This window comes from Zootoca vivipara, chromosome 8, assembly GCF_965207765.1.
Source record: "Zootoca vivipara chromosome 8, rZooViv2.hap1.1, whole genome shotgun sequence".
Taxonomy (NCBI): Eukaryota; Metazoa; Chordata; class Lepidosauria; order Squamata; family Lacertidae; genus Zootoca; species Zootoca vivipara.
The window spans coordinates 50082165-50109735 of record NC_142591.1 but is presented as its reverse complement, the minus strand read 5'-3'; the positions used below and the strand labels follow the sequence as shown (position 1 = coordinate 50109735).

The 27571-nt window shown below is 43.7% G+C and overlaps 1 protein-coding gene across 1 annotated transcript; it reads right to left on the bottom strand.

The window, feature by feature from the left end:
• Nucleotides 1–1510: 1510 nt before the first annotated feature.
• On the bottom strand, nt 1511–23604 carry RGS20 (regulator of G protein signaling 20). The gene is made up of 5 exons (XM_035125482.3): nt 23506–23604; nt 10860–11008; nt 5949–6026; nt 3511–3745; nt 1511–2637 (listed from the first exon to the last, which is right to left on the bottom strand). Exons 1-5 carry the CDS (start codon nt 23602–23604, stop codon nt 2449–2451), a joined length of 750 nt encoding a protein of 249 aa, XP_034981373.2. The 3' UTR covers nt 1511–2448.
• Between the last annotated feature and the right edge of the window lie 3967 nt (nt 23605–27571).

Here is a 27571-nt window from a genome sequence, read left to right as displayed (position 1 = left end):
ATTGTGTGTGCAGCACTCCTGAGCACACATTTCCCTTTGGATTCTAACCCAATTTATTATTTTTAGTGTATAACGCTTAATATAATTAATACGTTTAAAATATAAAGTGTAAAATCAGTCAAGGATGTTATGAGGATCTGCTCTGAATGAGAAAAGAGCGTAAAAAATGTGTGCCTGCTTAGCATTCATTTGCAATTCTTGCAGAATAAGCTTTCAGACTAAATGAATTAATGATGTATTTCTGATGTATTTCTATTAAATGTATCTAGTCACTGAGTCTAGGGGGGAAAACACCAGAATAGTGCAGTCTATCTGGCATGCTTAAAAGTTTTACATTAGTAGAGAGTAGAGGCAGATTTATTTTTATAACTGAAAGAATGGGGTACAACAGTGTCTGTGGGAGGGCAATATAATGTACTTCTGGCTTGTGCTCGGTATGACTCTTCAGTAGATCTTTGTCTAATTCAGTTTCTGACATAATATACCTTCCCCCGTCTTTTGGCAAGCTTTTTGGATATGCTTTATTCCTTCAATATGTTGCTTCTTAGCATGAGACTCACCCACTGCTATTGAACTTGCTAAGACATGGAAAGAAACACAATGCAGTATGGAAGTAATGATAACATAGCTTGGTATTCATATGCATTGGCTGGATCAGTCATATAGTGATGTAGGGTTGCTCTATATTTAATCTCACTTTGGGCTTTTATCTTGACTCTTACCATATATTCAGATTCCATAGGTGATCTTGAATTTAACCAAGTTCACTTGCTTAAGCATGCTGTCTTGGAAACTGGTTCAGTTCAGTGTGGTTTATTCCCAGATATATAGCATTGCAGCTATAGCTAATTATACCAGATTTGGTTAAAATTTCTATTATTCAGCAAAGATTTGAGTGAATCTTTTATAGAACCACTTCTTAGGTGCTCCAATGCATTTGAAATGCTTTCCCTGGAATAATTTTACCCGAGTTGCTGCACCTTGTTCTGTCTGAGGGGCAACTCTAGACTTTTATTTAGAAAAACATATAAACCACTTAATCAGAATGTTTAAGTGGTGTACATAAAACAATGAATCTATCATAAAGCAACAAAACAAGTACAGTATTGCATTTATCTCATCTATTTTTTATGATCTACTACAGGGCTGGGGAACCTGTGGCTTTCCAGATGTTGATGGACTACATCTGTCATTCCTGACAGTTGACCGTGCTGGGGTGAGGCTGATGAGAACTGGAGTTCAACAACACCTGGAGAATAATGGATCCTCTACCCCAGATCTAGGATTCCAGTGGCCAAGTAGTAAATTGAGGGTGGGTGGAAATGAACCTGGACTTGCCTTGAATTGCAAAGCTGTTCCAATCCAATTGGTGGACATCCTCAGTCTAATACATATCATAGCTGCGACATGAATACAGATGTATGTTGGCGACAAATTGTGTAATGAAAACAGCTGACATGCATTTTGTGCTTTATTTAAATTAGTAAATGCCCAACTCCTTTTCCTCTTCTAAATAAATTCTTTAATTTTTCCAGAAACATTAACAATGCAACTTCTAAAATTCATTCCACAGATACTAATAGTAAAATAACACTTTATAGGTGATAGCATTCCGACCAGTGCTTTTCAGTCCTTTATATGTTAAATGTTTGTACTTCTATTTGGCTTATTGACCTCAAACATGCTGCTTATGTCCAAGAAAGGTTGACATTCGGCTCCCATTGAAATTGAAGGCAAAATTCCAAATGATGTTAATGGAAGAGGAGTGTTCTCTTTATGCCTGAATTCCAGGAATGTGTTCTAAGGCTGAACTCCATGCCAGTGAAGAGAGGGCGAGAGCTATGGGAAATATGACCATGAAGAAACACACTTCCAAAAGCTTATTTGAACATGCAGTACTTATCTCATGGTTATTTCAGTATTAGACCATGTACTTTATGATCCCTTGAGTACAACTTTCATCTCTGCAAAGTGTTCAGAGACAGAATAGTATTAAGGTGAACCTACACACCAATTTGCCTGATCCCAGTGGCACAGCACTTTGATATGAATCTTGGGGAAAGGCGTAACAACTACTCTTCCTCCACCTCCTAATTAATTTTATTATTTTATTCCTAATTAGTTTTAATACATTTTAAAGCTTTTTCCAATATGTTTTCTTCTTTTGTATCTTATAAAAAATATCATCAAAAAGGAGCAGCATATATATCTCCATATCCCATTATCATAGCTTACTGTAACTCTTATCCAAAACTGCAGATGGCTTGGGGTTCTGGAAACCTTCCATCTTAGAACACTTTTTTGACATTGTATTAATATACGCAATATGTCTTGAGTTATTTTTGGGTAATAAACTCAATAATTCTAATTTCCACGTTGACGGACAGTATGGTAGCCCCAAGTTTTCCTTGTTTATTTAGATGACTGGGTGTGAAATATATTAAAACTCTACGATTCAGCAGATTTTTGAGAGAGAGACTCAACTAAGTCCCTATAAATGGCAGAGTTCATAAACCGAGGGTAAGAGTCTCTGAGCATTAACATATAAATCTGGAGTTGTGCTTCATCAAAACTATGTTCTGATGGTTCCAGCATATTCCGGTTGATAAGTTCCCTTACTCTGGAATCCAGGCTGACCTGTAAATAAAGAAAACAGTTGTTAAGAGCAGTTGTTAATCTTCTCTATTGAAAATTGTGGAAAGGAGTTAATGCGACCATAGTGGAACTGAAACCTATGTAGGCATTATGTTTCAGAACTAATGAAAGTAAAAATAATGATAAAAATAGGCCTTTCTGCTCTGTTTTTGTCTCACGGTACATTGACCTAATGATTATGATGTACACTAATGACCTAATTATATATGCACTAAAATTATTTGCAGATGAAGGAGAAACTTTTACCTTGTGCAGAATGACAGGATGGTTTTATAGTAGGCTTGCACCATAAATATTAATAATAAATGATAAATAATAATAATAATAATATGCTGGGCTGCCGCAGCCACTCTGGGTAGCTCCCAACTGCCTTCAAATGTTTAAGTATAACCTATTGGCTATATATAGGCACCTATCAGAGACTAGAAGACCCTCCTACCTACAATTAGACACCCTTGTAGGTTCAAAGTGCTTCAGCCAGACTAATTTTGGAATGCCAGACTAATTTTATTCCTTGACAGTTTAAGATTTTAGACCTACAGCTCACAGAATTTCAAATGTCACACTTTCCCCTCACTATAATTTTGCTCCTTTCATCTCAGATGACCACCTTTTTTCCCTGAAAGAGCCCCCCAAAATTTTCAGCAAACTGAAAAACTTGTTATGAAATAAGAATAGAACAGCTTAAAATAAAAACCAGTTGATTTTTTAAAAAAACACACCCCAACCCACTAGCTACCTACCTGAATGGAAACATCTTGAAATATCAATTAAATCTTTCATTTTAGATTGTTGGCTTAGTCTCCTTGAAATCGGGTATACGTACTAGAAAATAGTGTGAAAAGGGTTACAAACCTCTTTGGGAGAAAGAATGGAAATATAATCTTCATATATTAGTCTTGCTTTCTCTTGAATGATAGCCTTGTTGGATTCCTGCTTTAGATCTTCGCAGGCCAACCAGAAAAGCATATTTTCTTCGCTGAATTCTGTCCGAAGGAACTCCCTGAAAGCGTTTCTACCTGCTGGCGTTCTCATCAATTTGTCAAAGGACTGGCTCCAGGCACTCACTTCTTCAAGAGTTGGAGTTGAGCTGTAATACGAATGAAAAATAGAGACTGGGCATTACCAAGTTAAGAGTACAAGAGGAGAACTTTAGTGGGTGATAATTGTGTAGAAATCAGGAGATTAAATGCATGCTATGGCATGCAGCAATACCAGCCTTACCTTTCCAAGTGGTGAGGAGACAGATGCAGATGACTGACTTGCCAATTAAAAATATACCCTGTGGCAGGTTACTATTTGAGTAAACGACTTTCTAAATTCATCTTATTAATGCCAGCAGTGTTAATTATTGGACAGAACAATACCATAGACTGCTACAGGTGTGCCTCACCTCTTGTGTGTGGGCTGAATAATGAGCCAATTTGGGGTGATTTGGGAGGGTCTTTCCTCGCCCTGAGTTAAATGTCAATAATCCCTCATGAGCAGATCAGAGTGCCCACAGTCTCATATCACTCTGTACAAGATACGCCTCTTATGTGTCCCTATATAACATCTCTTACGTGGTCTTGTATAATACCTCTATGTTTCTCTATGTTCAGGGGCTTTTCAAGAAGTGAGGCTATCAAAAATGCTGCTTGAAGAGGTCTGGATCATTTTCTGTTAAAACAGGTTTTTTTCTGTTAAAATGTATTTTTAAGTAATACCGTAAGCATTATTTTAAGTTTTTTAAAACTCTTAAGTTGTTCTGCTTAAACAACATAAATGACAACAAAACCTCTTCACCTATTGGACACCTGCAGTGATCAAGGAGCCCAAGAAAGTAAAATCCCTCACTGCCTCCATTTCTTTCCCTCCTGGCAAATAGAAGGGGGAAAAATGGAGGCAGTGAGAGATTTTACTTTCTTGGGCTCCTTGATCACTGCAGATGGTGACAGCAGTCACGAAATTAAAAGACGCCTGCTTAGACAGCATCTTAAAAAGCAGAGACATCACCTTGCCGACAAAGGTCCGTATAGCTAAAGCTATGGTTTTCCCAGTAGTGATGTATGGAAGTGAGAGCTGGACCATAAAGAAGGCTGATCGCCGAAGAATTGATGCTTTTGAATTATGGTGCTGGAGGAGACTCTTGAGAGTCCCATGGACTGCAAGAAGATCAAACCTATCCATCCTGAAGGAAATCAGCCCTGAGTGCTCACTGGAAGGACAGATCCTGAAACTGAGGCTCCAATACTTTGGCCACCTCATGAGAAGAGAAGACTCCCTGGAAAAGACCCTGATGTTGGGAAAGATTCAGGGCACAAGGAGAAGGGGACGACAGAGGATGAGATGGTTGGACAGTGTTCTCGAAGCTACGAACATGAGTTTGACCAAACTGCGGGAAGCAGTGGAAGACAGGAGTGCCTGGCGTGCTATGGTCCATGGGGTCACGAAGAGTCGGACATGACTAAACAACAAAATAACAACAAAGGCTTATAAAGCCTATTGGAAAACACAAATAACATCCAGAAAGAAGCTGGAGTGCAGCTGCAAAGTGTTAAAAGATGTAATAGGAAGAGAAATCATTTGGCCACCACTTAATTAAGGTAAGGTAATATGGTAGACAAGCCCCTGTTCCCAACAGAAGGGATTATGTAGGAAAATTAATCCCTTTTACTTCCCCAATACAAATCTCCTGGACCTTTTCTGCAAATTGGTTGGAATACATTTTTTTGCATACCTTCAGCTGTACATAGATATACATGCCATTTTCAATGCTATACATGTCATGTTCAATGCTATATAAGTCACTTACATTTATAATCATATTGTACTACATTGGTTATGTGTTTAATAAAATATTGAATTCTTGCATTGTGAAAAACGAAGATTATGGTAAAAAGTGAAAAACATGAATTGCAAAAAAACTAGAGCTTACAGAACAAAACCGACTTCAGATATGAAATCAGCACGTTGAAATTAGGTTAGAACAACTGCAGGTGTCAATGCAACAAAATTTTTGTTCCCCAGTATATCAGAGTTGCATGGGCATGGGTTCTATGAAGTATGGCAGCTATGTGTGTGGCAACCACCTCCAGTTGTAGGAGTCTAAGGCTGCATACATATCAGGCATTTCCATCACCACCACCCCAAGAATCCTGGGAACTGTAGTTTATCCCTTACAGAGCTTCCCAGCACCCTTAAGAAATCAGTTCCCAGGATTGTTTCGTGTGCTGCACATGCTTTAAATGCATGTTGTTAGAAACAAAAATTAGTCTTATGTGCAATTGATTTGTTACCCAGCTAATTCTTACCTTTCTTCACAGTTTGGAATAGTGTCTGTTCTGAGTTCATGTGATGCTGCTCTTTCATCTTGATTCCTAACAGTAAGACTGCAAGGCAACGAGCATAGTTTAATCAAATTGAAATAAAGAAGTTTGCTGAAGCTTTGAAATTGTTCCTCTAGTTTTCAAACCTGAACATATGTTCTAACAAGTTTGCCCCAGTATAAGAACAGTGCGCTCCTATCACCAAAATATTTCTCTTGAATTGGGTATATTGAATAGGACATTTCACAGCAGAATTTAGCTCTATGACCTTGTCTGCCTTATCTGGAAAATGTGGGGAAAGAAAAGCTTTTCTGGTGCATGAAGCTGCTTCTTGGAAAACATATACAGTAGTATGAAATAGTGTACCAAGTGCGGTACACTAACCCAAGAAATGTTTAGCACACCTGAAAACACCTAATGCCACAACTGCTTCCTGTCCTGTGTCTTCTTTCTTGTGATTTTAAAAACAGAACAAAAACCCAACTTTATCCTGCTCCATATACAGTATATATAAAAATAATACTGTAATTTTTATTTGATTTTACTGGACAAGTATAAAATTATGACAATGCAGCCATATACATCCACATTTAAAGATTCCTCCAAATCTCTAGACTTCCGACTTCCTCTCCGTGGGTCCAATCATTAACCTTTTCTACTGCATCTTTTTCAATAACCCATATAACTCCATTATCTCCATAGTACTTGCTACATTACTAGTGTTATTGCATATTACTGCTTTAAAAAAATAAATCTGAATGGTAAACCATTAACTGCCCTGCTGCCTTTTGTTTGATTGCATTTAATTGCATTGTTACATTGCTTGTCTAAACATTATATATAAAAGACATCCTAGGAACGGAAATACTCAAGGCTGGGATACAAATGAAATAAAATTGTTCAACAAGACTATCTGTACCACCACTAACAAAGCTTATCTAGACAAAAATAAATTCTATGCAAAACAGTGTAGGAGAGCATGTTTCTTCTCTGCTTTATTTTTTGTATTTCTCATGCTTCTCAAAAAGACAGCTGTGGCCTTTTAATTTTGAAGCCACCTAAGAGAGACCATTTATCATAATTGCTTGGCTAAAAGTATAATTGATCCTGAATTGCTGATGAAAAGATGGAGCATAAGTTATGACTTCAGCCAACAAAAGCCCATCTGGTGACTGTTCTTTCTCCTCAGTTTCTCTAAAATGGTTAATTCCAACCCTACAAGAGCTTTCAGTATTGGAGATTTTGTAACTTGGGATACTATTTCTGTTCCTATTCATATTTTTCTTTTTCTTTGCAGCCCATTCAGGTTATTTGAGGAAATCCTTTCTATAAACAAAGATTATAAATAGAGCCTTGAATTGCCGTTTTTCAGATTTCTCCTTACTTGAAAACAGTAATTTAATTTTGATGGTAGAGAGAGGTTTTTTACTTGGGCAGGATGCTATTAAGTGCAAGTAATATTTTTAAGAGTCATGAATATAAAGTAATTCAAAACCTCCAACAGAGCAACTTCTTTTTTATACTTTCATTATATATTTTTCAATGGGATTAAAAAGAAAATGGAATAAAATGGCTGTGAATTTTATATCCAAGCTAAAGACAGTGAGACGAAAGTATGCCTGTTGTGCAAAAATCCATTGTGCTTTTATTTCCTTCTGTAATAGTTGAAATAACTGCACCTGAAGAAATCCTGTTGCCAGTCATGCTCAGTAACAATACTTGAAAGGTGATACTCTAATACGGTATTGCAGAAATGGTTACACTGGAAAATATTTTCAGCAGTAAGCTCTTGAAGTGAGCAACCATTTCCCAGGGGGTCGGGTGCAGCCAGCTTTTATCGGCCAAGGGTGGACTGGAGTGAAGCCTGGTACTCTCTGGTCTGCTCTCAAGCCCCGCTACTTACCCTGGCCAAATTGGCCAGGGTTCAAACAACTGGGTAGTGGGAAAGCCCGCCAATCAAAGCGGCCAGCCCAGGGATTTTTCACTGCCTGCCCCAGCGTTGCTCCCTGGGAATCTGAGATGACAGGCAGCAACCGCTGCCCACCCCTTGACAGGGTAAGCAGCCATTTCTCACCTACATCTGTCCAAGCTAGTTTCATGTTTCTGTAGCAATCCCACCCAATATGGATGACCCCTTTATGCATGCTTGAAAGAGTATTTGATATGTATGTTTTGTAGTCAGGACAAAAGCAGTAACTTTCCAGATTGATTGTATTTAAATACTGCTTTTCCTTCAAAGGAACCCAAAGCAGCTTATAAACAACAAATAGCAATAACATAATAGAACATCACAAATACAGCATAAAACATATAAAATAATTAACAGATCATCTATAATGCAATCTATAAAATGTTATTAACAAAGCAGCAACTAAAAGAATAAGCTATGCATTTATTAAACTAAACTAAGCTAAGCTAAACTAAACTAAACTAAACTAAGCTAAACTAAACTAAACTAAATTAAATTAAACTAAACTAAAGCTAAGCTCACTCTCCACACACCCATGACTCATTATATTTCACCCTATTCAGTTCATTAAAATACACATTTTGATTGAGACATACTAGATGTTATACTGACAGAAGTGTGGTAGTGTATGGTCATCCTTTTTATTGTGCATTCGTGATTTGTGTTTGTGATGAGATCAGGGTGGTTATATATACGGTCAAACCTCGGATCCCAAATGCCTCTGTTTTGGAACGTTTCAGCTCCCGAACGCCGAAAACACAGAAGTAAATGCTCGGGTTTTCAAACGTTTTTTGGAAGCCGGACGTCTGACGCAGCTTCTGCTTGAGTGCAGGAAGCTCCTGCAACCAATTAGAAGCTGTGCCTTGGTTGTTGAACATTACGGAAGCGAAACGGGCTTCTGGAATGGATTACGTTCAACAATCGAGGTTTGACTGTACGTACATACATAATGGTTATTTTTCTACCACCAGGCCTTGGGCTGATTAAACATTCTATATCTTTCTAAATGAGTATGTGGGAGGGGAGGTTATTGGACTGTTTTTGTTTTGTTATGTATTTTGTGTTCTCATTTTGTATTTTTATGTTGTGAACTGCCCTGTGATCTTTAGATAAAGGGCAGTATACAAATTTAACAAATAAATGAATGAATAATAATCCTGTTTGTACCTGCAAAAGTTCTGGGGCAGATGTACTGCTTTATTTGCAATTGGTGAATGCCCCATAGCTTCCAGCTGAAAACCTATAGCTTTTTATACCACAAATGTTCTATCTTATTTTATATCCTGCTTTTGTTGTGCTATAGTGCAGGAGTGTCCGTCTAGATGGCAATAATGCAACCGGGGAGGCATAGCAGAACAATGAATAAAGTGAAATGATGTGTGGATGAACAGGTATAAATCCACCACATATACACTATTATTGCATTAATGACATGTTGTAGAATCCACCCCTGCACAAAAACTAGTCAGAGGAGGGGAAGAGTACACCATTCAGTTCTAGCTGTCCATCTGTTTCTCAAATAGAAATCCTTAATGTGGGCATGACCTTGGGTTATAGGCTACAGGTGGCTTACTAAAATCAGCAACAAAAACTTTTAAAATCAGAACTCAGTAAGATGATTCTGAAGTGATCCCTATGCATCATTTTGCTGATTCTGTGCTGCCCTGATTGATTGCAATGAGGAACTGGATTATATAGACCAAGTGTTCTGGAGAAAATCATTATGTTCCATGCTGAATCCTGTCAGGATAAGTCCCAGATATGTCAGCATATGCACTTTAAAGATCCCTGCTAAGAATATGCTGTTCAGAAGCTTTCCTTTTGAAGATTATATGTGCTACTTCGTTCCTTTTCTCTGTGGTACAGTGTCTAGGTTTAGTATAGCCACAGGACAGCTAAACTAGAGTGAGGCTGTAGAGTGAGGCTGTATCCTCAGTGCTATTTTTCTAGAAAAAGAGGTGCTGGAACTCGCCCTGAACACTTCCCTTGTTCTCTTATAATGGCAAGGTGCTCACCTGAGAAGTGCCGGACCTGAGTTCTAGCTGAAAAAAAGCCCTGCATATTTTCAAATTATCAGCATTCTCTCGGTTTCTCTGGAACGGTGACTGGGTATCCACTCTTCCGTTTCTTTCAGCAATAGTTGTTTCATATTACTTTTCTCTTACCAGAAGTATGTGGCCCATTGAAGTTAGAGCCTCTGGGTATGGCCCTCTGAAATGCTTCCTTCCTTAATTAATGGAATCCACACATTGCGGATTATTATGAAGAGCTGTCCCCCATTAGCCAATGAGCCATCTAGCCCTGCTAGGTGAGCTTTTCTGGAGATACCTGGGACTTAATATATGTGAACCATTTGTTCTACTTATAAGCTGTGCCCCTTCCTAGACTATCTTTTCCCAAACTGGTCCCCTGCCGATATCGATAGATTTCAACTTACATCGGCCTCAGCGAGTGTGGTCAATCGTAAGGAGTGATGGGTATTGGAGCCCAAAGCATCTGACTGGGCTCAGCTGTTCTAGAATCATAAGAGTTGGAAAGGACCCTGAGGATCATCTAGTCCAACCCCCTGCAATGCAGGAATATGCAGCTGTCCCATACGGGAATCGAACCTGCAACCTTGGCGTTGCCAGCACCACACTTTAAACAACTGAGCTATTCAGGCTAAACATGTTCCTGCATTGACCTGCAGCTGAGAAGCACATAAGGTTTGAATGGCTCCAGCTCTGCTTGCATCTTTATGTATTTCCAGAAGATTTAAAGAACTGGAAGGAATGTTGTTTGGTGTTTTCATCTATGGAAAAGTAGGCAACAGCTGCATCTCCTCTCCTCCGCCCCTTGTAAAACTCATCTGATTACTCAAGGGCATGCATGGTGTCATCTTTTCCCCTTCTTCCCCCAAGAGCTTTGAATATGTTTTAAAGGCATACCAGGAGCAGCTGCAACAACAGCACCAACAGAAGCAGCAGGCGTTGGACCCACGGTTTTCAATCCCTGGCTGTGGCTGTACAGAGCTTGGTGTCTCCTGGGTCACAGATGCTTGCCTTTTGCGCATCTCCATCCGCTCGGATCCCATGGGCTGCATGAGGAAAAAATAGGAAGGAGGTTACACTCTGTGGAAAAAGCCCAGGCACCAGGTTTACTGCTTCAGTTTTAGTCTTGGCACCCAGTGGCTTTCCTAATTGTTGCTAATAGGTGAAGTGGCCTGTGGAGCAGACAGAAGAAACTGCTTCCTTAATTCATGGTCCTAATCAGATGAGGAATTCTGGGCCGGTAATGTCGTTAAGCCCACCGTGACTGTTTGTCATTTATTTTTAATTTGCCAAGTGCTTTATGATCTTCGTTTCATCCATAGCGCAATGCAGCAGAGTTTTTGAAAGAGCAGGGGAAGTGGGAAAGATTCCCAGGGCCCCACTCAGCAAAATGAGCAGGAGGGACCCCCCCCCACCCGCCCTGAGAGCAGCAGGACAGGGCTGGCTTGCCATCTTTCAAAGTTTGGTTTTCTACTCCGCCTTGTTGAGACGCAGTTAATACACATTACTATCTAAATGTTGACCATTTCAGTCTAAAATGACCTCATTGCAACACTGCCCAGGCTGCCCTTCTCAGGGTGCTCAGACACCTTTCTGAATGTCTTCATCCTGCCTCCACTGCCCCAAAAGGTGAGCTGGGCAACAGAGAAAAGGTCGCAGCAAGAATACTTCTTGTTTTAGAGAGCTTGAGGCAGAAACAACAACAGGTGCCTCCTCATCTCAGGCTGCCATGTCTATCTAGCCAGCATTGCCCATTATGACTAGCAGTAGCTCTCCAGAGTCTCAGGCAGAGGTGTTTCCCATTGGCTGCTACCTAATCCTTTCAAGGGGACATGCTAGAGATTGTATCTGGGGTCTTTGGCATGCAACACATGCACTATCCCTATGCTTTTATCTGAAGCAGCACATGAGAATACAGCACAATCCTATACATGTCTACACAGAAGAGCACTGAACTAGTGTTTTTGCTTGGCTGGAATGTGTCCTTGAACTCTGATAACAATTCTTGGTTCCCTGGTTAAAGGATAAAGAAGTGTGGGTGACCATGTGTAGAAAATAGCCTGCTGTACAAAGGTAAACTTTGCATTCATTGCTCTGCCTACTTTTGCTTCTGGTCTTGTCTGCCACTTGCACATGCCCTCCAAAATGTTGCCCAGATGGCCCTCAGTTGGCAAAAAGTTTTCCCATCCCTATTAAACATCCCATGTTTATTACACATACAGTCTTTTCAAATGGTCACAAGGATTATTTTGGGTTTAGGTAATCGTTCTCACCCTCTGACCTCGCTCTCCTGCATTCTCCCCTTCCCACTGCCAACCGCATGTACCTCTTTTTGCTGATTTACGCCACAATGAATTTGTTTAGTCTTTAAGCCGCCGCAATAATTCTCACTGCAACATATTTAACAGGATACGCTGGATATGCTTATAAGAAGTAATCGATACACAGGGGCGTAGCGAGCCGCCGCGACACCCAGGGTGGCAAATTGCCATGCACCCGGGGTGTGTGTGTGTGGCATAGCTACGTAACTTTCTACCTAGAGTCACTTTCTACCCGGAGTTTGTAGCTGGAGGTGCGTGGCTTTGGAGGCACGGGGAAGCGGTGATACCCCGGCCACGTAACAACGCACACGCAGCATCCCCCTGTGCATGCGTGTTACGTAGCAGGGTATCGCCCCCCCCGGCAACTCCAATCCACACACCTCCAGCTACAAACTCCAGGTAGAAAGTGACTCTAGGTAGAAAGTTACGTAGCGCACCGCGCCAAGCGGACTTTTTTTACCGGGAGGCTCGGCTTGGGAGTCGTGGGGGTGGGGGTGCCAAGTGGCACCCCCCCAGAGTGGAACCTGGGGCGCACCGCCCCCATTGCCCCCCTTTGCGATGCCCCTGTCTATACATCAGAAGATGCCATGCGAAAGTGAACAAAGAGGAGAATAGCACTTTTTAACAACAAACCCATCCATTCTTATGCAGCAACAGAGGACCCTGCACACTTGCTATAGGTGCAATTGGACCACTGTGGTGTAGCTGACAGAGAGTTGGAGTTGGACTGGGGAGACCCAGGTTCAAATCTCTGTTCAGTCAACCAGCAAGCTCTTGGGAGACCTTGGGCCTGTCACTGTCTCTCAACTTGCTTCTATGATTAAATAAATGAGCTTAGCAAACAGCCCTGTGAAATGAAAACAGTGAGGATTCTGTTAGAGATCTGTTGCCCGCCTTGCAAAAGCATTTTTATAGACCACTCTCCAATCAGGTGTTAATTGTGGGAAAAAATAACCTGAAATGTCAAAAAGGGAAAGAGAAGAAAATCAATTTGATCTCAAACAAAGGCCCACATTTCTCTGTTGGTTCTCTCCTTGTTCCATGTTAGCCCCTTTGTCGAGAGAAGGATTCTGTGAATGGTGCATACGCAGAGCCTGCTGAAGCTGAAAAGGGCTGTGTGTGTTCAAGACTGACAAGATGATTGGCCTGGCCTTTATTTTCAATTGTACTTTGGCTCTCGCAGTAAACGAGAGCTATAATAAAGCAGATGGTATATTGTTCGAGGTGGCTTTATTCCTGCTTACTTTTGTTCCTAAATTAAGCAGGAACTGGTCTTGCATACATATTCAGGGAGCACAGGTTTTTGGAGGAAATAGAGGGGGAAATACTGTTCAGGTCACGTGCCTCTTTTGTGTCCTAAACAAATGAAGTTTGCATACCTTCCTTGCTATTGTTGCTGTGGTTCAGGCTGAGGTTTCCTTTCTGTTTCTGACAAAGGCCAGTGCACTTTAAATAACTGTACTGCAAAGAGAAATTCAGTATCTGCAACTTAGGATCAGCCTGCACAGCAGAAGACCATTGCTTATGAAATTTCATTTTGATTTCACTTTTAGTTTGTATACTGCCTTTCTATGTTGCTATACACAAAGCGGTTTATAAGCTGTAAGGTAAAGGTAAAGGGACCCCTGACCATTAGGTCCAGTTGTGACCGACTCTGGGGTTGCGCGCTCATCTCGCATTATTGGCCGAGGGAGCCGGCGTACAGCTTCCAGGTCATGTGGCCAGCATGACAAAGCCGCTTCTGGCAAACCAGAGCAGCACATGGAAACGCCGTTTACCTTCCCGCCGGAGCGGTTCCTATTTATCTACTTGCATTTTGACCTGCTTTCGAACTGCTAGGTTGGCAGGAGCTGGGACCAAGCAATGGGAGCTCACCCCGTCGCAGGGATTCGAACCACCGACCTTCTGATCAGCAAGCCCTAGGCTCAGTGGTTTAACCACAGCGCCACCTGGGTCCCAAGAACAAAATATACAGTTCAACAAAACCCATACTGGACCCTGCTTAGCTTGGCAAATATGCTAGCAGCTAAGTCATAAAAAAACTAGGACTTTAAAATAAACAACTTACATCAAATAGAGGGATATTCAATATTCCATGTATTATGCAATAAAACTAACTTTCAAATGGCAAACTAGGACACATATCCAAAGCATAATCACATTTAACTAGCCATAAATCAGGGATGTGGAACCTCTGGTGAAATAAATAAATGTTATTCATACCTCGTCCATTTGGCTGGGTTGCCCCAGCCATTCTGGATGGCTTCCACATGTTGTACTACAATCCCCATCATCCCTGACCATTGTCCACAGGAGCTGGAGTCCAACAATGTCTGGAGGGCCACAGATTCCCCATCCCTGCCATTTCAGGTAGATGCTGGTTTGAGACACTAGAATCTTTTCCTGAATCCATATATTTGCATCCCCTTTGAATGAGAACACTTCCCTCGTCTTTCTGGGCCCCTGTTGCTCCCTAACTTACCTTCAAGCAAATGTACAGAAAAGTAGACAGAAGTATACAGGTTGGCAGAGGATGGGCAAATGAGTGGAAACGAAGGAGAAAACAAAAGCAAAGCCAGAAGAAGCACATCTCAGCAGAGAGATTTGGGGTTGGTCACATTGCGCAGCTTGCCAATCTCTCCACAGGCAAGGCATCCTGTTAGAAGCAGAATTTTGCAAAGATCGCTTTACCTCAGGAGCAAATCTCCCTTGCTTGATCAAGATGCCAGCCCATTTGAAAAGAAGAACCTCTGATAATGTGTGAATTAACAAATGGTTAACTCACTGAGAAGTTAGAAGCGTTCCTTTGTTTCTGAAGCTCTTGTTTATTACACTCACAAACATGTTTCCTTTAATTCCCTAAAGCCAAATCAGCAAATCACAAAGGCAGATGCTTACATTGGAAAAATTGGTCTAATTTAATTGCCAGCACTTGTGACTACTTGTTAATTAAAAGGAAGGATGTGCTTAATTGGCTGCACTGGCTGCCAGTTCGTTTCTGGGCCCAATTCAAGGTGATCACGTTAGTGTTCAAAGCCCCAAATATCTGAAAGACTGCCTCCTTCCCTACAGACCCTGCTAGGTGTTAAGATCAGTAGGGGAGGAGGGGTGGGACTCTCGGAAGTTCCACCTCCCTCAGAAGTTTGGAAGTGGGGGTGGCCCGGGAGAGCATATTCTCTGTGGCAGCCCCTAGGTTGTGCCTCCGCACAGAGGAGTGTCTGGCTTCTTCATGATACTGCACAGCTTTTAGTGAATGCCGAAGAACACCTGACCTGAGTTGTGGGTTTTTGGGGTCCACCTTATTCCTGTGATTCTAATATGATTTAACTGCTTTTAGTTTTAAATTTTAAATTGCTGTAATTTGCCTTGGGTCCTGGCTGGTCAATTTGACGATGAATTTGCTAGATTAAGATCTGTGTGCATCGTTCACTTTCTCTGAATTCATAAAGTTGACGCAGTCTTTGAAGGTCCTCAGTGGCACCCTGTGCAAGGTGAAAATTTGGCAGCCCCCTCCTCCTGCCTCCCATTCTGCTCACACAATGCTGCTGACCAGAGCATAGAGTACAGTAGCCAAGTTAAGACACAGGTATTACCAGTGAATGAAATTACCAAGACTGAGGCTCCCTTCTGCAGCTGCTCCTACTGTCCTGATACAAGGAAGCTGACTGCACAATGCACAAAGGAACACTATTTACAGTATTCATTTTTATCTATGTATGTCATTTACTTCTTAGCACTCCATCAAAATTCATCCCAGGGCAGGGTTTTTTTTAAAAGTAAAAATATAGTGAAGTAAAACAATACACATAATTAATAAAGCAGCAGCTAAAAGATAAAAGCTTTAATAGCATGGGTGAATGTTTAAAAGGTGTTTGCTGGGGTATAAAACGGGGGTGGGGATAACATGTCCTTCCTTCAGTTCTTGTCGGTCTCCAATTCCCATCAGCTCCAGCTCACATGATCAATGGTCAGGGATGATAAGAGTCATAGTACAACAACATTCAGAGAGCCACAGGTTCCCCATCCACAATGAAAGCAACAGGCAAGCCTCCTTGGTAAGTGTTGCCCAATCAGAGAGGCACGGCTGGAAAGGCTCAGCTGTGGTGGTCAGAAAAGGGCCTGACAACCTAAGGCCACTGGCAGGTTGACATGGGAGATGCTTCTTCTTAAGGGTACCTGTGTCCCAAGAGATTTAGATAGGGAGAGAGAAGCTGTGGAGCTCCAGATATTGTCAGACTCCATCAGCCTCAGCCAGCAAGGCCAATGGGTAGGGATGGTGGAAACTGGAGTTAGCATTCTGAATTAGGCTTGGAAGTGCACAGGAGGCTCAGGAAGTTCTTTCAAATCTGGCAAAGTGGGAATTGAATGACTGGTCCCCACTAAAATCCTCACTGTTGTGCAAATTGTAGCTTCTGAATAACCCTTGAAGGTAGTTGCACACATCAGTGCTGTCAGGAGACTGCCAGAACATAAATGACTGTGGCCAGTCTATTCCCTATCCAGGAATTTTGTGCAAGACTGGGTACCACAGACCAAGCTGTCAAGCAGTTGGAAACTGTGATTCATGGTGGAAGAGAAATCTTCAGTTCAGTACAAATATGGAAGCCTCATATTAAAAAGTTATAGAATACCAGAAACTAGGTTGCCTACGCCCAAGTATGATGTTTTCAGCTCTGAAAAGCTTTGTTCTTCTGCAGGCATTATAAGCATTGCTTTACATTTCAAAGGCAATGCTAGTCAGAACTGCAACACCCACCCACACAGTCACAACAAGAGGTACACTGCCCTATTCACTAATAAGCTTAAGCTTGCATTTGATTTATCCACGATCTATTTGACAGCAATCTGACAGCATGAAGAGGGTTTAAATGGGGACAATTATGTGTTCAAATGTAGGCTGCTTTGGAAAACTGGCTAATGTAGATACTAACTCTGAACCTTCAAGTTATTAATTTTATTGGAACTATACATATATTTATATTTTTACTATTTGAAGGTCAGAATGTAAAATTAAAATCAAGTCCTTAGGTACATAGGCTACTTCTAGATGACCTGTTTATTGAACATTTATGCTGATTTGTTTGCAAAAGTTTGCAGGGAGGTTAGATGGCATTGGCCAAGATTATCCTCAGTGGTCTGGGGTGCAGGCTTCAAACCCATAGCTGTTTATTGAGCATTCATTCTTTTTTGCTTGCAGGGAGGCAGCGCCGTCTTAAGCGCCCCTGTCGCCATGGTGCGCCGGATCTCTCCGGTGCCCTTCCACCCCGTTTCCCAACGCGGTGGGCGGGTGGGCGCGGCGGTGCCGCACGGCGGGTGGGCGGGCAGACACAGCGCGATCTCTCCGGCGCCCTCCCGCCCCGTTTCCCAGCGCGGTGGGCAGGTGGGCGCCGCGCGCAGCTGCACAGCGGACCGGCGGACCGGCGGGCGGGCACAGCTCACGGCGCCCTCCTGGCGGGCCGGCGCCATGGTGCCCTGCGCCACCGGGGGTCTACGGTGAGCCGGCCCTGCAGGGAGGTTAAATAGCATTGCTTCAAGCAAGTGTTATCATACACTTTCCACTGTATTTCCCCCATCACTTTCCTTACAGCACAGAAAAATCCAGTGCTGAAGGGGAAGTGGGCTTGTTGTGCAAGAGCAGCAAATCAGGTTTAATTGTGCAACCTGAATTTGCTTGTAGTTGATTAAATCACACCCCAAAATGCAGCAGGCTTGACACACTTGTGTGTGTGTGTGTGTGTGTGTGTTTAAGGAACTCTAAATGCGGAAAAATCATTAGCTAATTTGTCAGTCACTGAAATAGTTACATCTGAGTGTACTGCTTTAGTTAAACTCACTTTGAGTGGATGGGTGTGGGCATGTGTGGTTACGATATATAGACAGTATTAATTGCTGAATAGATTTATTTTGTGATTCTATGAGGCACTTGATAATTAACAAGATGGAGCTGAGCAGACAGCTGTTGAAGCCGATGTTCTCAACTGACTCCTGTCAAGGTCTAATTCAATGAGCATTCTGTTCCCCAGGCTTTCTTATGAATGGCCTCAACAAAGCCAATTTCACTGTAGTATGTTGTGATTCACACCAAGCAATCTGACAGCTCATAGTGGGTGCTGAAATCATGTGGCAGTGTATGAACCATGACTCAGATTTGATTGTATTAAGTGCTGAAATCTGACTCTGATCAAATAGAAACCGACACTGTATTGGTCAGCGTGGTGGTTTGCCTCAGAGTGACTCATAATGGAGTGCACAATCATTGATTCATATTCCTTTGCCTTTTGAGTTGGAATCCTCTGTTGGAATCCTCATACTGCTATGCTAGGGTATGAGTCCACAGGTGAATCCTAAATTGCATGGGGGACCAGGTATCCTGTGTCCAATCCAGCTTGCCCAATGGGAAGGCGTGACTCCCCTAAACACAAAGGAGATGCTGATGTGCATTTGTTATGACATCAACACCTGATTGGCAATTATGCAAAGGATGTTAGTGCCACATACGCTCTCCACGTATGCTCTTGTCCCAGCTGCCAAGAAGGGTGCCAACTGCCAAAGCCTAAATGCCACATGGGGCAGAGCCAAAGAGAGAAAGTGCTAGGTCAGATCCAAAGGTCCCACAGACTGTATCTTGCACATGGGCTGCCAGTTTCTCACCCATGGACTGTCCCCCCAATGATAATTTGAAGGCTTTGCGAGGTCTCCAAAGCTGGCCAAGTGGAGCTTCAGGAGAAAGCCTGAAGGAAGTATGTTTTGCAAAGTTGAGACATCTAAAAGAGCCAGTTAAAGGTAAAGGGACCCCTGACCATTAGGTCCAGTCGTGACCGACTCTGAGGTTGCGCGCTCATCTCACATTTTTGGCCGAGGGAGCCGGCGTATAGCTTCCAAGTCATGTGGCCAGCATGACAAAGCCGCTTCTGGCAAACCAGAGCAGCACATGGAAACACTGTTTACCTTCCCGCTGTAGCAGTTCCAATTTATCTACTTGCATTTTGATGTGCTTTCGAACTGCTAGGTTGGCAGGAGCTGGGACCAAGCAACGGGAGCTCACCCCGTCACAGGGATTTGAACCGCCGACCTTCTGATCAGCAAGCCCTAGGCTCAGTGGTTTAACCACAGCGCCACCTGGGTCCCTAAAAAGAGCCAGTTACTGTCATAATAAAACAGAAAATAAGGAAGATTACCAGGTACGATAATCTCTGTTTATCCGTTTTCAATAGTATGTTACAGTATGACAAAATAAAGTAACCTCGTCTACAGTTTCACTAATATTATCCTTCTAATGTTTTCAATGCCATGTTTTAAAATGAGTTTAGATTAAAATCAGTGGCACAATCCAAAATTTAGTTATTCCAAGGACCACATTAGACATGAGGCGGAAGATATCAACAGCAGCCGAGCGATTGGTCTTTGGATCTGGGTCATGGATCCAAGATACGGGTTCACCCTTTTCTTCTGCACCATTTCCCCAGTCTGAATATTCTGACTTGTGAGAAAAGGATTCCTGCTGGACTAGATGGACCTTTGGCCTGATACGGCAGAGCTCTTTTATATTCTTAGTGCCATCTTTGTTTGGGTTCTAAGCCTATTGATTTCAGCATGTTGATTTCTTTGGTTAAAATCTCTCTCTCTCTCTCTCTCTCTCTCTCTCTCTCTCTCTCTCTCTCTGTGTGTGTGTGTGTGTGTGTGTGTGTGTGTGAATGATGACAAATTCATGGAGAATGAGGCTATCAATGGCTGCTCATCACGATGCATTAACAGATGGTGTGACATTGCTATCTCAGCTCCCCAACACTCTGCATCCCTGGTGGTTACTGAAAGGGGTTGGGACAAGGCAGTGAGGTGCTCGGTGTGGGTGCAGGGTCAGGAGCATCAGATTGTCTCCACCACTGGAGCACAACTCTCAGCTGCCTTGCCCCTCCCCTTCGGTCACCTGCTTGTCATTTCTGCCATGATGGCTATGTTCTACTTCCACTGTGTTATAATCAGAATAGACCCATCGAAATTAATATACAGTACCTTAAGAGTTATATCCATTAATTTCAGTGGCTCTGCTATGAGTAGCACTGACACTGGATGCAATCTATTGCAAGTGTGTTTTTCTGCGAATGATTTCGAAGCATAATGCTCCTGCTGTTATTATGAAGCTAAAGAAGCCTTCATATATATGAAGTTAATTTTGCTCTAATCTGCCTTGGTTAGAATTTGCCCCAGGAGGTGGCATAAAAGGACTTTCAATAAATATCAGAAAAATCCACGTTAGGAAAATGTTTGTGTCTGAATATTTCCAACAGAGTGTATAATAGTAATTCAATGTGTGGTTGTTGCACATATTGCAGTAATAAATCAGACTATTCCAATTACTATAAAAAAACCTGCTTCTTTCTAATATCCCCCAGCCTTCTATTAGGTAGGCAAGATTCCCCATAAAAAGACTTGTTCAGAACTTTTAAAACCATTTAGGCTCATCGTCTTTTTTTCTGCTATTTTGAAATTTTAACTCTCAAGGTTATTAAAAGGTTATCTGTTATTCATATTTTTGTATTGGAACTATGATGATGATGTGTAGCGTAGTGACAGCCCTTTAGGAGCAAGTTTATTCTACAATTTATTTTTTAATAAAAGACTCCAAAATGTAGAAAATCATTAGTGGGCCAGTAATATTCTTGGTGCAACTCATGTTCATAATTGTATTTGAATGAAATATTGTAGTTCAGCTGCTGGAACATCAACAATTTAGCCACAGAATTGACTTTTTAAAAACACCCACTAGGTACTCTTTTCACTATGAGGTGATGGCCAGTTTCCCTGCAACGTGACACTGTATAATTCATGACTTGCATCATAAAAACAACAACATAACCTCCAAAGTATTGGAGTGGGAATAGAAGAATGGAGCAGCTTTAAGACATGCTATGTTATATTACCAGCTTTTCAATTGTCGAGGTTCCACTGCAATAACTGGCCAACTGGTTGAGCTGTGCCCCAACCCCAGATTGTGTATGCACCAGTATATAGTCAGAAAACTTCTGACCGCCAAGCCTATTGCATCCATACAACTAGACAGACAACATAGAGCCACTTGGTGTTGTACTAGGACCAGGGAGACCAGGGTTCAAATGCCCACTCAGCCATAAAGCTCACTTGGACTGGACTAGTCACTATCATTCAGCCTAACCTTCCTCATAGGGTTGTTTTGAGGATGCAATGGAAAGGGGGAGAAGTGTGTGTGGAACTTAAGCTCTTTGGAGAAAATGTGGGATATAAATGTGCATATGTATGTGATATATATGGTATCAGACATAGATTGTATTGTATGGTTAGTGGTTTTCATTTCACTCTGGCTTATGCTGTGTTGCATACTTCGGATATTATCTACTAATACTGAAACTAATGAATGGGTTTTGACACTGTAGGCGTGATCCAGAGCAAGTTGAATATATGCAAGTCCCACTAAGGTCAATGTTCTTAGAACAATACTCAGCTGAGAATCATGCCAACCCCAAGTTGGCCACTGAGGGCATAAGCCGGACAGAGATCTGCAGCCAGTCCTGGTTTTGTATGATGACATTTACAAACCTATGCTTTACATTTTAGATGTATACTTTAAAGGCTTAGGCAGATACCCCTCATGGCCATGATTTATGTGCAAACAAGGTATTAATATATGACTAGTCATGTGAGAATGTCAATAGCTAAACTACCCTTCACCGTTTAAGAGCCTAAATAATAGGGATGTGCAGTTAAATGAACTTATTCCTGCAATTATGAATCCACCCAGTGATTTATGCATGTGAGCCTGTCTATGTGCATTACTCTGCTTAGCTTGGGGGGTTTGCGCTGCCTGCTTTTGCGTCCAAAATACTCCATGTAAACTAATTTTAACAGGCAATGAGGGGTCCCTGCGGCCTCTTTCCAAACGGCGCCCCCTGGCGTTCGGTTCCAAGGGACTTTGGCGGAAGAAGCGGGCAAAGATCTGGCTAAGGGTTCGCTTACTGCTTGTCCTTTTGCTCCTTAACTTTAGAAAAGGGGCAGCTAAGATCACGTGCTGGCGAAAACAAGCCCCTCCAGCGAAAAAGCAAAGCCGAAAAGGATGAAATTGACTCGGCTCCAATCTAGACCGAAAGCCTTCCCGGAATGAAGCCGACAGGTAAGGCGGGAACCGGGGAGGAGGCAGTTTCCCCGCGAGTGGGGAACTGCTACCCGCTGTGCAGGAAAGGCGGATGGAAAGGAAAAAAGAGACCTTCGCTTTCTCAACCTTTCACGCCCGGTTAAGTATATGTGAATATACATGGACGTAACCAGGAGACTTTTCCAATCCGCTTCCATTCCCAGCCCTTTTGCGGGTTCACGAGGATCGCAGCGTCCCGATGGCCCGCAGACCTGACTTTCACTCAGGCAGCTTCTTATTTGGCCTCGAGGAGAGGCTCTCTTGCAGGGCTGGATGGACGGAGAGCCCCCCGCTGACCTAGGCAGGATCCATTCAAGCACTTGGTGTTTGGAGGACTCTTTGGGTTGGAGGACGGGGAAAATGCCAAGCCAAGCGCCCTGGGGTCACCGAGCCTCCACCAGCCAAGCTCCCGTAGCGGGGATCCAGACTGCCTTCTACCTGGTCAGGGATATGGATCCCTCTCCATCTACCCTTTCTCATGGTAGAGCTCACTCCTATACCGCTTTCCCCGTTCCTCAGCACCAAGGATGACAGAGCACCTGTTGCCAATGGCCATGCCCAGCAATGCTCCCCATCCCGCAGCTGCTTTCCAGTTGAGCCTACCCCCCACCCCTCAGGAGGAGATGCCTACACGAAGCCCCCTCTCCAACCCCCGAGACACTCCACTTGGCCTGCTTCTCTTCCCGGACGGACACCCCTTCGGAAATATTACTCCACCCTAGCACCTTCCCTCCCCAGAACGGATATCTTCCTCCGGGCAGAGCCTCCAGGTCCCAAGAACCGCAAACACCTGTGGCATGAGGCTGGGCGACTCACCTGTGAGCGCCTGCCTGAAAAGCTCAGGAAGCCCATACCAGCCCAAGTGGTAGGAGAGAGAAGTCGCCCCTGCAAGCTTTACTTACCGGGGGCTTCTACCAGTGCACCAGAAACACACACACACACACACCATTCAGGACTAGACACCGCCGAGCCTGAGGCAGCTGAGCCCGCCCAGGCGAGCCTGAGCAGCTCCCCGTCCGGTCTCGGTGCAGAGTCCGAGGGGCTGCCGGGTACTTACAATTTCCCCTTCGATCTCCGGGGCCGGGTGCAAATCTTTGCATTGCTCACATCCGTTCTCAGCGGGCTCCTCAGCCGGGGACGGCAGCTCGCCCGCCATGCGCATGCGTCTCTCTGCTTCGCCTAGGAAGCCCGGGCTGCTGGAGCGTCCACACCCGGGCTCGGTCCCCAACTTCCTTTCTTCTCAGGCACCACAATGTCCAGGTGGCCGCCTATTCTCCACCCCAGCGCCTTTCTGGTGGACGTGGAGGGGAAGACACGGACTGGAGGGGCCGGGAAACGGAGCCCGGGGACCCCAGAGAGAGACCGTCCTCGGCCAAGCAAGCTCCTGCTCGCCTCCGCTCGCACGATTCAGCACCCTGGACAGCTCCCGGCCAAGCGCTCTCTGCAGCGCGCCGTCATTTTCCCGCCTCCCTCGCCGGCTCTCCCCTCTGCCCGCCCCCGGAGAAGCGCCCCGGCTGTTGAAAACACCACACACGGGCACGTGCCCGCGCGGATGCCAGCCCGGGCAACGGACATCTGGAGCCACAAACATCTGCAGCAAACACATTGTGAAAACAGATGGGAGGGAGGGGGGAGGGGAGGGGGTAGCGAAGAGGGAGGCTCCGGCTTTGCTTCGGATCTCCCTCGGGGAGGAGAAATAGAGGGGTAAACAAGGTGTTTGTGCAGGAGAGATGAAAAGACAGAGGCATTCATTTTGCCTGTCACAGCCATCCGCTCCCCTCTGACATCCTGACCGCTTTATCAGACGATCTAAACGGACGGAAGAACCCCCTTGAATACGGGCAGGGACGTCTCCTTTCACTAAACCTCATGGGGGCTTGTTTTCTCTGTTAAGAAGAATAAATCAAATGCAATGTGGAAGAAATCGCGGCATAAATTGGATCTGGAGAAAAAGCCTCGCCTACCCACCCCTCTCCCCACAGCACGCTAGGTAGGCTTAAGTGCTAAACGGAACCCTTAAGAGCCTCGGTAAGGGAAACGCGCGATTGTAAGGGAAAGTCCTGCCCCAGATTTGTTTGCGGAGGCGAGGCGGGCAAAATCGCCTTGCGAAGAGGCTGGCATGGAAGCGATCAGGTGATGCAGCTCTGCCAAGAGTCGGCTGCTGCTTTCAGGCACTGTCTTTCCTGCCTCTCTTTCCAGGGCTTCCTGGCTCGCTCTCGCAGAGGGCGAGAGAGCAGCGCTGTTCTCCCCGAAACTGAAATTGATTCGATGCATAAATAACCTGGGCGTCACTTCCTCCTGCTTCTCGGGAGCTTGAATCAGGGCTCCCTGGTTACCGGCAGAGGCGAGCGCGTTCATCAAGGCAGCCGCGGCGACCACGACAGCTCGCATCCTGTTTGGATTGGCTCGGAAACCCGAGATTCCGAGGAGAAAAAAAGCACCGCCGCCACCAGCTTCTTGTCCCCACCGCTTCCTAGTCTCACGCCTAGCTCAGAAGCCGCGCTGCCCTTCCAGCTCTGGAAGGTCTCAAAACTGACCCCCACCCCCCTAAATCAGCTGCTGGGACTCGGGACCTATTTACAAGCACCTTTCGGATCCGGGTGTCATGATGTCATTGTTGCTCCACTCCATACACTTTCACTCCACGTCCTGAAGTTGCAACAAACGAAAAAGTGCCTCTGAACAAGCCTTTCCTCTTACCTTTTCTCTGAGGAACACAGCCCCTGATACAAAACACCGGGGATAATTGGGAGGCCCTTTGTGGTAGAGGAAAGGGTTAAAGCCAAGCAAAAACTGTCCTCTATAACCAGGCCTTTGGCCTTTAACTATCTGTGTGGCCTTTTGGAAGTGGGCGGGATGCTTATACTGTATTTCTTTCTTTTCTTGGTTTCAGTCTATCTATTTGGGTTTTTTTTCCTGTTCGTTTTGTTGTTTGTAGGTCGTTTTGTAAGCCAGAAGAAAAAGAAAGACTAACAGATAATAATAATAATAATAATAATAATAATAATAATAATAATAATAATAATAATAATAGAGCCTTGGCTCAGTCTCAGAACTTGGTTTACTTAAGAGTCATGTGCAAAGTGGCTCTAGCTGCTCACTGAGGCTGGCTCCTGTATTGCCTCAGTGGGGTGATGCAGCAAATGTTGGGCTCCTGACCCTTCTGGGTCAGCCCATTTATTCGTTTATTATTCAATAATTATAGCAAATGGATTGTGTGAACATCTCTCAAACAAATGTACATACATAGTCCCAGTTCACATTTAAGGTGAAATGTATGGTGAGCAAAGGCACACAACTACCTGTTTCCACAGCTCAATGTGTGATGCAGCCTATGCTCTGAGACTATGTGTGATACTGACAGTCAATTGTTGCAGCCAGCTCCATGCAGCCGGCAGCCTGTTGAGGTCAGCGAGTGAATTCTAGACAGGCTTGAGCACCATCACCTTTCTGTTTTTGAAAACCAGCTATTAGCTCCTCCATCTTCAGGGGCTGTATACTTCTGAATGCAAATATGTTTGAGGACAAGCAAAGGTGAAGGCTAATGAATCAGAGTGTTTTGTTCCATATGTTCTTACAGGTATGCTTTCCTATTTAGAAACAAGTGTGTTGCACACAACCTACTTAAAAAGAGGGGATTTAGATGTGGATGAGCTGCTCCTATTTCCCCCAGGGGGATCCTGTTTAAACAAGTGGTACTCACATCACTGTGCTGTTTTGAGAAAGTCTTGTGTTTCCTGAATGCTGCTTCTTTACATTTAGAGCATCTCAGGGGCTCCGAGGAGCTGCAGCTGCGTAAGGCCAGCTCTGCCAAGAGGCCTCCTAGTAAGGCGTCCAGCGGACCCAGAGCTGCCGCTTCCCTCCGGAGCAGAATCCCTGTTTGGAAGGGTGAGATGTTAGAGAAAGGGGCAGCTGGCAGGGATGGAAGGCATGAGTGGTAGGCTAAAGGTTGAAAGTGTGGCCTGGACAAGAGAGGGAAGCTGGGAAGAAGGACAGAGAGGGATTGGAGAATCTAGGGAGTTGGGTGAAAACATGGACAGAGAGGGGAAGGAAAGAGAGAGAAATACAAAACAAAAATTACCAAGATGCCCAGCTAGCCTGATCAAAGTTGCTTAGCTTTAATAGTACAAGCCTAACCATACCTACTCCCTGCAAAAATATGAGAGGCCCCATCAGTATTGGCATTCCACAGGCTCTTGAGGACACACATGCTTAGCCTAGCATTCCCTGAACTTGAACTTTCTGATCTAATTGTTTTTGAAACTCTTTTAAATTTTATGCTTTACACTGGCATGTTTTACTGTTTATTTTAGTTATGGATGTTTTTAATGTGTTGATGGAATTGTTTAACTGTGTATTTCAATTATGCATGGATTTTATGATTGATCTTATATTCGTAAACTGCTAAGAAGCCGTTTTGGCATGCAAGCAGTAAACATATGTCAGGATCCTCTTTCAGTTTAAGGAAGAGGGCCTGGTACTGGCAAAAAACTGTGTTTGTTTAAACAAGAATCATGTTAATATAAAGCATGATAATCCAGCACCAACACTTCTCCTGATCACTTCTGGGACACTTCTGCATCCTATCTTCTGCATCTCCTATTTCCAGATATGGGCTTTAGCACTCAGTTGGAAATTTAGAAAAAGTCCTAAGAAAAAGAACGTACAAAATGGCCAACCTCTTGTATCTAAAATTATGCGACTTCATGTGGTGGCTGCCTCTGTCATTGTTGCCCTCTGCTGGGCATATGTTTGGTTTGATCTGATGGTGCCCAGGCATGTGTGCTGGTGTGACTATATTTCACTGAAAACCACCCAAGGAGCTTGATGCTGAATCATCCAAACTGTGTTGACAGAATCTCCAATACCAGCTACAGTGCAAATGTATAGCCATCACCTCATGTTTAAAATATTTTTAAAAAACGGAACTTGCATTGAATTGCTTCAGTTTCAGAATACCTGAAAGATCATCTCACCCCTCATATACCCAGACAATCACTGTTCTCTGCAAGTGAGGGCCTCCTGCAGATGCCATCTTATCAGGAGGCCTGCTCTCGCGTCCCCACAACGTAGAAATTGGGCATTTAGTGTTGTGGCACCTATCCTCTGAAATTTCCTCCCCT